General features: G+C 52.0%; 1 protein-coding gene across 2 annotated transcripts in view; it reads left to right on the forward strand.

The window, feature by feature from the left end:
- The window catches only part of PRAG1 (PEAK1 related, kinase-activating pseudokinase 1), a 33,332-nt gene extending 28,244 nt beyond the window's left edge, over positions 1–5,088 (forward strand). For both annotated transcript variants that reach the window (XM_029073934.1, XM_029073933.1), the window contains exons 5-6: positions 221–1,011; positions 3,508–5,088. In XM_029073934.1, the coding sequence (XP_028929767.1) occupies positions 221–1,011; positions 3,508–4,668 (1,952 nt within the window). In that variant the 3' untranslated portion in view covers positions 4,669–5,088. The remainder of the gene's footprint in view (positions 1–220; positions 1,012–3,507) is intronic.
- The last annotated feature ends 8,241 nt before the right edge of the window (positions 5,089–13,329 follow it).

Consider the following 13,329-nt stretch of genomic DNA (forward strand, 5'->3'; position numbering starts at 1 on the left):
ACCCGGTGGTCTCTCTGTGGGCTGGGTCGGGGATGGGGGGCTGATTTCTTAATCTGGTGGCCTCTGTGGGCTGGGTTGAGGGCAGGGCTCCTGGTCCATAACCTGGTGGTCTGAGTATGTGTAGGTGTAAGGTAGGGACAAGGGGTCAGGTCCATAACCTGGTGATCTCTCTATGAGCATGGGGACTGATCCGTAACCTACTGTCCTCTCTGTGTTTCAGGGCAGTCGTCCGAGCCCACTCTCTCACCTATGTCTAGCAGGAAGAATCTCTCGGCTGCAGACATGTCTGCTGAGGCCCCCCCGGAGGCCAGGCCGGCCAACCAGCCCTTGGAGCCCCCACCACTGCCCCAGAAGAAGACCGTGAGTCGAACGGTCTCTTCACCTGATGGCTTTTTCTGGGGCCAGGGATCTCCTGGCCGGAGGACAGCAAATGCCCAGCTGCCCCTCAGTCACTCAGACAGCAGCTTCTGCTCACACGAGGCAGGGCACTCTCATCCCCCTACCAGCCCGGGGCCTCAGCGCCCCTCATTCTTCTCTTCCTCCTCCTCCTCCACTTCTTCCTGCTCCTCCTCCTCTTCCGAGTCCCCTGCACCCGAGTCCTTGGAGAAGAGTGTCGCGGTCAGTGGTCCCTGGGCCTCAGCCCCAGGGTCAGCAGGAGCCCCAGGGTCAGCGGGATCTCTTAGCCGAGGAGGCAGCCTCCAGGTCCGGGGGAGGTCGGGTTTCCTTAGCCCCCAGCCTTCCGGGAACAACCCCACGCAGCCATCCCATGCCGCCGGTGGCCCAGAAGGGGAGAACTCCAGGCTCCGGATGCTGTACGGCCAGGCCATGCTCCGTCTGGCCGCCAGGTGTGAGGACCTCTTCATGCGCGTCCAGAAGGAGGGGCTGCGCTTCAATGAGAGCAGCTGGTCACTCTTCCAGCTGACGTGCAACAAGCCCTGCTGTGACTCTGGAGATGCCATTTATTACTGTGCCAGCTGCGCTGAGGACCCAGCAGGTCCATATGCTGTGAAGGTATGTCCGCAGTCCTTTCTGTCTTTCTGACCCGTGTCCTGCCTGTGTCCAAGCCCCTGACCCCCAGCCTGATCCTCTTGGCCCCAACCCGTCACCCCCAGCTCCCAAACAGACAGGGATCTGGAGGTCCATCCCATCCGTGATGCCAGCCCCCAAGGCCGGCACAGTACACGGGCCATCCTTGACCCCAAAACATTTCTCGCTCTGGCCAACAACACTGATTTGGTTTCCAGAGTCACCTCATTTCAATTTCATGATGCATCTCCTTTGGCTTCATGTCCCTAATGTTGGGGTGGGGTGGAAGGAGGTGCTAGTGCCCTGCTAGCGCCCGGAGCTAAGGGGGAAACAGGAAGCCAATTTAAAGTCTGCACTGAGGGAGGAGACGAATGGGGCAATTTAAAGCAGCCGGCATCAGGGTAGGGAGCAGAGGGGGAGGGGAGGGGGTGACCTGATGGCCAGGTGAAGCCCCCAGGCGTGGTCGATGTGGTCATTTTTCTCCCGATGGCAAACAAGCCAGGCATCCGGCTGGGGGACTCTCAGACTTGGTATAAGTATGCCAGGGTAGGTGAGTCCTTCACCCACGGTTGGCCGAGGCCTCAGGGCTGGACCCTTTAGTCAATGCAGACATCAGACTGGGCCCAGGGTCCAACCGCCACCCCCTCAGGATATTGCTCCTGGGGGACGATGGGCCCAGGTGCCGGTGCTCCTACTTGAGCAGCCAGTCCAGCAAGCGATCAGGCCAAACGTCCGAAGATAGCCCCAATCCTCTATTTCAATCAGTCAGTCAATCGATCATTTATCAAGTGCTTACTGCATGCAGAGCGCTGTACTAAGCACTTGGGAGTCCCTTTCCCTGGCCGAACACTGGCTGCCCCTTTCCACAACAGGATGACCGTGATCACTTTGGGTGGTTCCCAGGCCCCTGCCCCAACCCCATTATAGAGAAGGGGTCCTAGCAGGCCCAGTGTTGACCCAGTGTCCAAGGGCAGGAGCAGAACCTTCCTGAGCCCTCCTGTACCAACTGCTGTTGTCTATTAGCATAGGTCACTGCTGAGGCCATCTGTGTGATGGGCTCTGGGGGAAGAGGCCATGAGCCCTACTCTGGGGGAGCAGGTGGGAAGTCAAGTGACAAGACCTTGTTTGAGGCCTCTGGTTATTAGCATGTGGCCATTTTTTTAAAATGGTATTTGTTAAGCACTTACTATGTGACAAGGTCTCTTCTAAACGTTGGGGTAAATGCAAGTAAATCAGGCCAGATTCAGTCCCTGTCCCACAGGGGCCTCATAGTCAAAGTAGGAGGGAGAAGAGGTATTGAATCCCCATTTTGCATCTGAGAAAACTGAGCACAGAGAATTCTTGTCTAAGGTCACACAGCAGGTAAATGACAAAGCTGGGATTAGAACCGAGACTCTTTGGCTCCCAGGCCCGTGATTTATCCACATGGCTGTGCTGCTTCCCCACTTGACAGCCTCATGTGGCCCCCACATTCTGTGCTCTGCAGTTGGACAGGCTTTGGTGGGGGCAGGACCCATCCCCCACACTGCAGGACCCATCCCCCACACTCCCCAGACACCCGCGTTAAGGTCATTCCGGTCATTGACATCCATATCCAGAGGGGATGACTTCAACCATTTCACGTAACCACCCCCCCTCGGTATCCCTTGGGAGATAGCATGGTCTAGTGGGAGTCAGAGGACCTGGTCCCCACCCCAGATCTGCCACTTGCCTGCCCTGTGACCTGGAGCAAGCTACTTAACTTCACTCTGCCTCAGTTACTTCATTAGTAACATGGGGATTCAGTAGTTATTCTCCCTGCCTCCTAGACTGTGAGCCCTATGTGGGAGAGGGATTGGACCTGACCTGATTATTTTGGTACTACCCAGGGCTTGGTATAGTGCTTGGTCCAGACTAAGTGCTTAACAGACCCCCGAGCAGGTCTACTGGATCCATGGGGCTGGGTGATCGGTTGAAGGTGATCAGTTCAAGTCCAGCTGCCTCTGCCTTCTGTGAGCAGCCAGTCCAATAATTGAGCACCTGCCTGCTCAGTGCAAGTACTTGGGCAAGGCTAGCGGTAGCGGCAGTAGCAGCAGCCGAGGGTGCTCCCTGGCTGGGAGGAGCTTCTAATCCAGTGGTGGGGACAGATATGCAGTTGTTCACAAACCGAGGGAGCAGGATCCAGTTTGTGACTAAATAACAGCACGCCAGCAAAGAGGTACACGTTTATCTGGGCCGAGGTGGTGGTTTTGGGTTGCTGCAGCTGGGCTGAGGTACTCGAGTCAGAGGCTCCCTGGAGGAGAGGGAGGAGGAGGTAAGTTTTAGGAGACTCCAACAATGGGGAGAGCAGAGGTCTGGCAGACCTAGGGGGTGGGAGTAGGGCTAACAGAGCAGTCAGGCCAGCCACCCGACTTTCCAGGCTCCAGCAGTCCCCGAGCCCCTGGCCCGACAGTTCCGGAGTGAAGGCCGTGCGCTAATCTTGCTTCTATCTCCGTCTCCCAGATCTGCAAGTCGCCAGAGTCCAAAGGGACAGCCTCCTACTGCGGCCCGCCCGGCCCTGCACACTTCAACGTCCAGCAGGACTGCGGCCACTTCGTCGCCTCCGTGCCCGCCAGCATGCTGGTAGCCCCACAGTCCCCCTCCGCCTCCCGGGCCCCCACCCAGGAGCACAACTGTGTGGTGGTCATCACCCGAGAGGTCCCCCACCAGACCGCGGCCAACTTCGTCCGCTCCTCGAGCTCGGCCCACAGCGCCCGGCCCGAGGCATACGAGCGACGCGTGTGTTTCCTGCTCCTGCAGCTGTGCAACGGGCTCGAGCACCTGAAGGCACACGGGGTCGTCCATCGGGACCTGTGCCTGGAGAACCTGCTGCTGACTGACTGCTCCTCACACTCCCCAGCCTGCGAGGCCTCGCTCTCCCCCTCCGCCTCCACCGTCCCCAGTTCCCCCTCTGCTGACGAGGCTGCCGCCTCCGCCCCTGCCGCCGCCACCCCCGCCTCCCCCCCCTCCCCCGTCTCCCCCTCCTGTGCCAATGCCACCACCTCCTCCACCCCCGACGAGGGGCCTCTCCCCCGGCTCATCATCAGCAACTTCCTCAAGGCCAAGCAGACGCCGGGCGGCACGGACAACTGGCAGCACAGGAAGAGCCAGGCCCGGCTGGCCCCCGAGATCGTGTCGGCCTCGCAGTACCGCAGGTTCGATGAGTTCCAGGCCGGGATCCTCATCTACGAGTTCCTCCACCAGCCCAACCCCTTCGAGGTGAGGCCCCGGCTCCCGGGGCAGGACTACCGGCCAGAGGACCTGCCCGGCTTGCCTCGGCTCTCCCACTACTCGCGGGGCCTGCAGCGGCTGGCCGGCCTGCTGCTCGAAGCCGACCCCACCAAGCGCGTCGGCATCGGTGAGGCCAAGCGGGCGCTGCAGTGCCTGCTGTGGGGCCCCCGCCGAGACCTGCTGGGCCCGCCGCCCCACCGTGAAGAGACCCTGCAGGACATCCTGCAGAACTGGGTGGACGTGAAGCGGGCGCTGATGATGATGAAGTTGGCGGAGAGGGTGGTGGACGGGCAGCGCGGCGTCGAGCTGGAGGACTGGCTGTGCTGCCAGTACCTGGCGGCGGCCGAGCCCACCTCCCTCTGCCAGACCCTGCGGCTGCTGCAGATCCTCTGAGTCTCCTGGGCACTGACCCGCTCCCCGGGCTGCCCTCCACTCCCTCTTCTGGATGCCAGCTGCAGGCCTCAAAGGTCCCTGGGCAGCCTGAAGTCTCTGTGGGAAACGGTACAATGGCTGGGCCACCCCCTGGATATAATATATGAATAGAGATAAATATGTATATAGAGACTTAAGGATGCTCTTCCTTCTCCTGCTCCCTTCTCGTCCTTCCCCTCCTCCTCGTGGTGTGGAGGCAGCAGGGTTCCCCAGCCTCCCAGCTCAGCTCCCAGCTCAGCAAAGCCCATTCCTGGGCTGTGCCCACCAGGAACAGAATGGGAATCTGGGCCCTACTGCCCGGCTCCCCTCCCCACCACCGTTGTGATCACCCTTACATCCTGTCAAATGATTAAACGAACAACCATTTCTCATTGGCTGACAGCCAGCTGTGTTCATTTCCGATGTGTTGGCGGCCAAGCAAACACCCTTCCGGGGCAGGAGCGACCCTGACCCCAGCTGGGCCCTGGGGATGTGTGTGTGTGTGTGTGGTTGGGGGGTGGTGGGGTGGGAAGGGTTGGGAGTCGGGGTGCGGGGGTGGGGGGGGGCCTGGTCCAGCAAGGCGGTGGGCTCAGCAATTCACCTGCTATCTAACTTTCCATTTCCGGACATTCAGGCATGGTCACCTGAAAAATCGGGAGGAGGAATATGCAGAGGTGGGACAGGGGCTCTCAGGAGCAGACTGGCCAGTCCAGCAATGACAGACTTTCCCTCAAAAGGGGGCAGGGCTGCTCACTGTGAGGCTACATCCTGCCTCTCCCAGCACCCAGACACTCTGGCAGGCAACTAATGTTCTGGGGGAAGAAGTTGACAAACAATTGCTCGCTCTCTTCATTTTCCAGTGGGGCTCTGGGTATGAGGCTGCATTTCCCTGGCAGCACTGCTGGCTCCTACGCATTCTGCTCTTGGTGCCAGCAGTTCACAGATGCCAACAAGCTGGGAGAACTCGCTTGGCCCCAGCAACATCTCGGGCACTGGTGTGGTGTGAAGGTGTGGAATGCTGGCACCCAGCCTAGGGGAAGAGGAGGTTGGAGGGATGGGGCTGGGCCGGAGGGAGGGCAGAAAGCACCCCCATCCAAAACCATCCTTCCACACCCTCCCTCCCTTAAGAAGATCCAACTCCAGCGTGGGACCTGCTGGTGGGGGATATCACCAGCCCCGTGAAGCAGCGAGTTTGTGCCACGCTGAGGTCTGGGACAGTGCCGACTATATCTCTTTTGGCACAGCAGGCGAGACGTGGTCGACATGGCCCTCCCTCCTGGGGCACCGTCTCACTGTCGCCAGCCCCGCCTTCAGCAAGAAGAGCTGCCTGGACCTCTGGACGCTTCTCCTGGGGAAGGGAGGGCAGGGTCCTGCCTTGCAGTGGTATCAAGCCCATCACAGGCCTGAGCTGGGCTCAGTGAGAAACCAGAGGCCAAGAGGTGTCTGTGCTTGGAGGCTCTGTCCTCGAAGAAGTTTTCTCTGACCATCTCTAACGCTGCAATGTCCACCCTTCTTTCTATCTATCCATCCCCCAACACCACACACACCCCAACACATGTACACATGCACACACACGTGTGCACACCACCATCACCCAGAGTCCCAGAGTCAGAGGGAATTGTCTGGCCTCAGTGGTCAGCACTGGCCCATGTCTCTATGCTCTGTATGATTGAGGCTCCCTCTTGCTCAGGGGAGGGTCACTTCCTCCAGGAAGGCAGGAATGGACACGACCAGGGGAGAGTACTGCCCAATGCCACCCACAGACAGGGGCTTCTGCTGTGAGAACTGTGGTGGATTTCCCCCCTTGGACAGATTCCAGGGGGCTCAGGAGCAGGGCTTTCAGCCTCAGGTTGTCACCCAGAGTTCCTGAATTTGCGGGGGTCCCACCGGCTTGTTGGCCGGGCCTGGTGAAGGAAGGTGGCTACCTAGCCCTCAAAGTGACCAGACATAGGGATTACTATTAACCTTTGCAGAGACTCAACTGGGGAAGAATGTGAGGAAAGACAAGAGGTCCTCATTAGGCAGGGAGAGTGTGCGGGTCAGGAAAGGGTCAGGAAAGCTGAGGTAATGCCTGATGTCTCTAGTTTCTGTTAGGGGCAGGAGTTTTAGTAGTTGTCTCTGCAAAGCTACTTGGATCATTCAGGCACATGTGGGTGCTTAAGTACATACATACATATATAAATATAAATGAATACATACACATGCGCATAAATGCACACACTGATGTCCTTTGACCTCGAAGAAGATGCCCCCATACAAGTGCTTCTCTCAAAGGCACATGTAGCTGGTTGCCATCTTTTCCGGTTTTGTACGTTCATTATTTCATTTTTTCCCATGTGTCCATCACCAACCTCGCCCCTCCCCAACACACACACTTATTTTTAGATTGTGGAGTCCCTTGGTGACCAGAGGTTGTGCCTAATGTCTCACCAAGGGGTGTTTCTAACCAGTGATCAGTACAGTGCTCTGCCCACAATGGGTGCTCAGTAAATGCTTTTCCTGCTAATACTTCTGCAGTGTCATCTTTGAACCGAAGAATAACTCCACTCCTTGAGTAACCAAGTGATTTCCATTCTAGTTCATTGTTCCCCCCTTTCCTCCAACCCTCGTGGCAGGTCCCCCACTTCCTGCTGGAGTCCCACTCCCTGGGCTCGATCGGCTAACACAAGCCACCAGTGAGGTCTAGGAGATGGCCACGACAGAAATATCCCATACAGCTGCAGAACAAAAGCAGGAAGGATATTTTAAAGGGAAACCCCAAACAAGAAGTTGAGAAACTCAGTAAAGAGAAGCATCCTGTAAAGTTAGATCACCTATGGAAGCTATAACACATGGTGAATAACCTAAGGAAGTGGAGGCGAAGGAATGAAAAGCCTCTGGGGATCAGAGCAAGATGAGAAATGAAAAGAGGCCGGACTCACTCCCTTCCAAAAGCACAGCAGTGTGACCTTATAACATCTTACATTATGACCTTACCTCATCTTTAAAAATGGAGCTTAAAAAATGTGAATTTAATACCCATTTTCCAACTGAGGAAACTGAGACACAGAGAATTTTAGTGACTTGCGCAAGGTCACACAGCAGCCAATTGACAGAGTTAGGACTAAAATTCAGGTTCTCTGACTCCCAGGCCCATACTCTTTCCACTCGGCCACGTTGCTCCTCATAGAATACAAAATAAAAACTGCCCATTTTTGCTAGCAATTGAAGGGTGCTGGTTTGGAGGAAGACACCCATGTCTCAAAGCTAGAATGTGTGTCTTGGGGAATTAGGGTTGGAGTTTTGCTTCCCATAAAGCTTTGTTTTTTTGCTGATGCAGGTTTTTTATTTCCTGTTTTCCGGACAAAGTAAGGAGGGTTCTGGGGCCACAATCCAAGTGGAAAAGGCAATTTCACTTGGGTTTTGGTTCAAGGTAAGTTAACTGACATCCACTCTACCCCCCGCCCCCCCCCCGCCCCACAGCACTTGTGTATATATGTACATACTTATTATTTTATGCATTTTATTAATGATGTGAACATATCTATAATTCTATTTATATTGATGCTATTGATGACTATTACTTGTTTTGATGTCTGTTTCCCCTCTTCTAGACTGTGAGCCTGATGTTGGGCTGGAATTGTCTCTATTTGTTGCTGAATTGTACTTTCCAAGCACTTAACACAGTGCTCTGCACACAGTAAGCACTCAATAAATTCGATGGAATGAATGAATGAATCCATTCTTCCGATGGCAGGGAAATTGATATCGGTATAATGGCCCTATCTAATCAATTGCACTGCATCAGGGTTTACAAAGCTACTGATTCTTAGTACAGCGGGTGCCCAGTAGAGTGCTCTGCAGACAGTGGGTGCCCAGACAGTGCTCTGCCCACAAGAGTGCCCAGTGAAGTACTCTGCACACAATCGGAACCCAGTACAGTGCTTGGCAAGACAGTGGACCCCCAGCATATCACTCTGCATGCAGCAGCTGGTCCCCAGTACAATGCTTCTGCACACAAGAACCCAGGACAGGGCTTTGCAGACATTGGGCACCTAGTACAGTGCTCTGTACTAGGTAGACACTCAAAAATGCCCTGGACTGGCTGATAGAAAAGGTAAACGTTGGGTGACAGTAATATAATAAAAAATATAAATTCCATTTTAAGGGTGTAAATTCATTTTATTTAATGGATATTTTAGACCTTCTTCTTACCTAACCCCAGAAGTAACTGCCCTGTTTAAGTGTTATCCCTCAACAACTCTTCAACTTTGTCAAAATGAGCATTCCATATCAGCTGGCTTATTCATAATACCTCCCTACGGGGCTGTTTAGTTTAACATCAAATACAAGATTAAGGGAGTGTGAGCTTCAATGGAACAGCCACTAGAGGGATTTAAATATGATCTCTTTACACAAAGCGGAGCTAACATGTAGTGATTGGAGATCTCACTGCATGTACTAGCCGTAAACTGTACAAAATGTCTGTGTGGTAGTCCTTTGGTTTGAAGATCACCCTGTGCCCGTACATGGCCGTATATGTGTGTGTGTATACATGCCAGTCCCCAGGAGTGTACATATGCCTATAAAACCACTCCCTGTGCCTCAGAAGAGCAGCCCCTCACACATGGATTTGCCACATGAGGCTGGGTTGGCACTGGGCAGATTGGGGCAAAAATAGAGCAAAGGTCAAAGTCTCCACTGACCCCACTCAGTTTCTGCCACCCAGAAAAAAATGCAGGGAACACAGGCATTCACAGACCCACCAGTTTAAAACCATTTTTGACATATTAATTTGGTCTAAATGAAAATGAATTTCTTCACGTACAAGGTAGAAGGGGAGAGAGACTGAGTTATACAGGTACAGAGAGAGAGGAAGCCAAAGACAGGGATGGGGAGAGAGATAACCAAGCATCCAGAGACCTGCCCTTGGTTATATCTGTGTGGGTTTGCTTATTTTACAGTGTCTCAAGTAATGACATTGAAACTAGAGAATGAAGGTCTCCGAAGGGGACAGGGAGGAGGAGAGAAGGAGGCTGTATGCTCCCAAATGCTTAGTACAGTGCTCGGCACAGAGTGAGCACTCAATAAATCCATCGACTGATTGAAAAGTGGAGGCTTGTTGGGAAGGGGAACAAGGGCAAGGAGCAGCAACCACCCAGAGCAGAGAGAGCAGAGACTCTTGAAGCTACAAAGGTGTTCCTAGATCTCCCAATTAACTTCCTAATGCCAGGAAAATGACTTCATCACGCCTAATGTAAATACATACAAAAAGCTTGCCAGCAATAAGTCACTTAACCTTTTAGATTGAGAGCCTTCCCCCAAAAGGGATAGGGACCATGCCTAATGCCCAATCAGTCATTTGAATTTATTGAGCACTTACTGTGTTCAGGGCACTGTACTGAGCTCCTGGGAGAGAACAACACAACAATCATATTCCCTGCCCACAGTAAGCTTAGAGTCTAGAGGGGGGACAGATATTAATGTAAAATAAATAAATTAAATATATGTACATAAGTCCTGCAGGGCTGGGTTTGGGGGTGGTGAATAAAGGGAGTGAGTTAGGGTGACGCAGAAGGGAGTGGGAGTGGGGCAAGACAGTGGTACACCACAGAGGTGTACACACCCTGTATCCCCACCCGTATATTCTTTCTCAGCACTTAGTACATTGCTCTGCACAGGATTTAATAATGCTGTTACTACTATTACACTAAAGGTCCTCAGGGGAAGGCCAGGCAGTCCTGTGGAAAGACAAAGGGCTGGTAGTCAGAAGACCTGGATCTTAGATCCCGCTTCGCTGTTGAGTGACCGTGGGTCAAGACACTCGGCCTTTCTTTGTCTCCATTCCCTCATCTATAAAATGGGAATACTAAAGCACACGTCTCCTTATGTCACATGTATTTGGGGAAGATTAAAATCAACCAATCAATGGTAATTACTGTGCGACGAGCACTGTACTTGGTGCTTGGGACAACTGAGTGGATAGACAAGTCTCCTGCCCACGGGAGCTTACAGTCCAGATGAGGGGGACAGGCATACAGATAAATTAAGAATATGTACATAAATACTGTGGGGCTGAATTTGGGGGTCAATGCCAAGTGCTTAAATGTACAGATCCAGGTTTATACGTAGGTGACACAGTAGGGAGAAGAAGTAAGGGAGAAGAGAGCTTAGTCAGGGAAGGCCTCTTGGAGAAGTGATTTTAATAAGGCTTTGAAGCTGGGGAGAGTGGTGGTCTGTTAGATATAAAAGGGGAGAGAGTTCCAGACCAGAAGCAGGACATGGGCGAGGGGGCCTGTGGTGAGTTAGACAAGATTGAGCAAGGTAAAATGAATAGGTTGGTATTAGAGGAGCAAATATTGCGGGTTGGGTGGTAGTAGGGATTCAGGGAGGTAAGATAGGAAGGAGTGAACTGAGTGAGAGCTTTAAAGCCAATGGTACGGAGTTTCTGTTTGATGTGGAGGTGGGCCACCTGAGGTCTTGGGAGTGGGGAGACAAGGACAGAGCAGCTATTTTTAGAAAAATGAACCAGACAATAGAGTGAAGTAAAGCTGGAGTGGGGAAAGACAGGATGCAGGGAGGTCAGAGGGGAGGCTGATTCAGTAGTCCAAGTGAGGTAAATAAGTGCCTGGATCAGCAGAGTAACAATTTGGAAGGAGAAAGAAGGTGAATTTTAGTGGTTTTGTGAAGGTAGAACTGACAGGATTTGGTGACAGATTGAATATGTGGGTTGATTGAGAGACATGAGTCAAGGATAATGCAAAGATTACAAGCAGTGTCTGAACTGAAAATGCTTTGGGAAAATAAAAAAATAATAAACAAATTCAAGGAATCATTCTGAATAATAATGAATAATTTATATATCCTTACATAAATCATGGGATAAAAATAAGAGAGTACAGATATATTTGGCATATGATATACTCAGAATTTAAGATTTAAGAGATATAGTGTGATTGAATGAAAAGAGCCCAGATCTGGGAGTCAGAAGGTCCAGGTTCTAATCCCGTTTCCACCCTTGGCCTGCTAGATGATCTTGGGCAAGTCAGTTAACACCTTCATGACTCATTTTGCTCATTTGTAAAATGTGGATAAGATTTCTGCTCTCTGTCTCAGACCATGAGTCCCATGAGGGGTCAGGAAATGGGTCCAATTTGATGATCATGTATCTTCCTAGTGCTTAACACAGAATAAGTGCTTACTGTTCTTGTTATTATTTCAGTAAGCTTTCTGAGAATAAGTAAGCATTAAAAATTTAAAGATTTTGGAGGGTTCCTTTGATTCCCAAGTATTCTCTGTTATCTGTGACTTTGGTTCAGACTGTCAACACTTCAGGACTACAGACCATTTGCCTGACTAGAAATGTCCTCTAGACTGTAAACGCACTGTGAGCAGGGAATACTTAGTACAGAGTTCTGCACAAAAGTGCTCAATAAATATCATTGATTGATTGATTGACTGATAGAAATGCCAGCGGCAGAGTCCCAAAAACAAAATCTAAAGTGGCGACTGCATAGGAAAGGAAATTATTCATCACCCAATAGTTGCCCCGCCAGTGGAAGTAATAATAATAATAATGTTGGTATTTGTTAAGCGCTTACTATGTGCCGAGCACTGTTCTAAGCGCTGGAGTAGACATAGGGGAATCCGGTTGTCCCACGTGGGGCTCACAGTCTTGATCCCCATTTTACAGATGAGGGAACTGAGGCACAGAGAAGTTAAGTGACTTGCCCACAGTCACACAGCCGACAAGTGGCAGAGCTGGGATTTGAACTCATGAGCCCTGACTCCAAAGCCCATGCTCTTTCCACTGAGCCACGCTGCTTCTCCAAGACTCCAAGACTCCAAGACTCCAAGTCTCCAAGACTCCAAGACTCCAAGACTCAAGTAGTCTTGAGTAATGAGCATGAGGCCAGTAATAAGGGAGATAGTCAATCAATCAATGATATGTACTGAGCACATATCGTGGGCTAGGGACTGTCCTAAATCTTAAGAGAATACAATGCAATACAATTGGTAGACAATCCCTGTCTTAGAGGGGCTTACAGTTTAGTGGGGGAGACAGATATCAATATTAATTGCAGATAGAGGGAGGGACAGAGTGTAGGGCTATGTATAAGCCATTCACCTGTCCTGGAACAGTGAGTAATTGTCCCCAGGCCTTGGGCCTCAGGGCCACACCTGCCTTGGCTCTGTCCCTTGGGTTGCCATCCATGGGGCTCAGCTAGGCCAAATGACCAGACCTGACCCCTTGGTCCCCCAACAGATTTGGCTGTAAATTCATCATTCGGGTTTGGGCAGTTGAAGGCTGAAAAACTTGTAGAAAGAAGAGCTTGCTTTTTCAAAATGAACACTGGCTAACAGGAGAAGAGGAGAAATGGAGAAGTGCCAGGGGAGAAAGTTTGAAAAGGAACAGCAGACACTTGATTCAGGGGGGTCTGACATTCACACACTTGTCGCACAGCTGACAAGTGGCAGAGCAGCGATTAGAACCCACGACCTCTGATTCCCAAGCTCGTGCTCTTTACATTAAGCCACGCTGCTTCTCTTTTAGTCCCACCTCCCATGGAATATGGGGCCTGGGTTCTAGTTCTGCCTCAACTAATGTTGGGACCTGGATTCCAGTTCCACCTCTGCCAATAATGAGGCCTAGGTTCTAATCCC

This window comes from Ornithorhynchus anatinus, chromosome 10 (assembly GCF_004115215.2).
Source record: "Ornithorhynchus anatinus isolate Pmale09 chromosome 10, mOrnAna1.pri.v4, whole genome shotgun sequence".
Classification (NCBI taxonomy): domain Eukaryota; kingdom Metazoa; phylum Chordata; class Mammalia; order Monotremata; family Ornithorhynchidae; genus Ornithorhynchus; species Ornithorhynchus anatinus.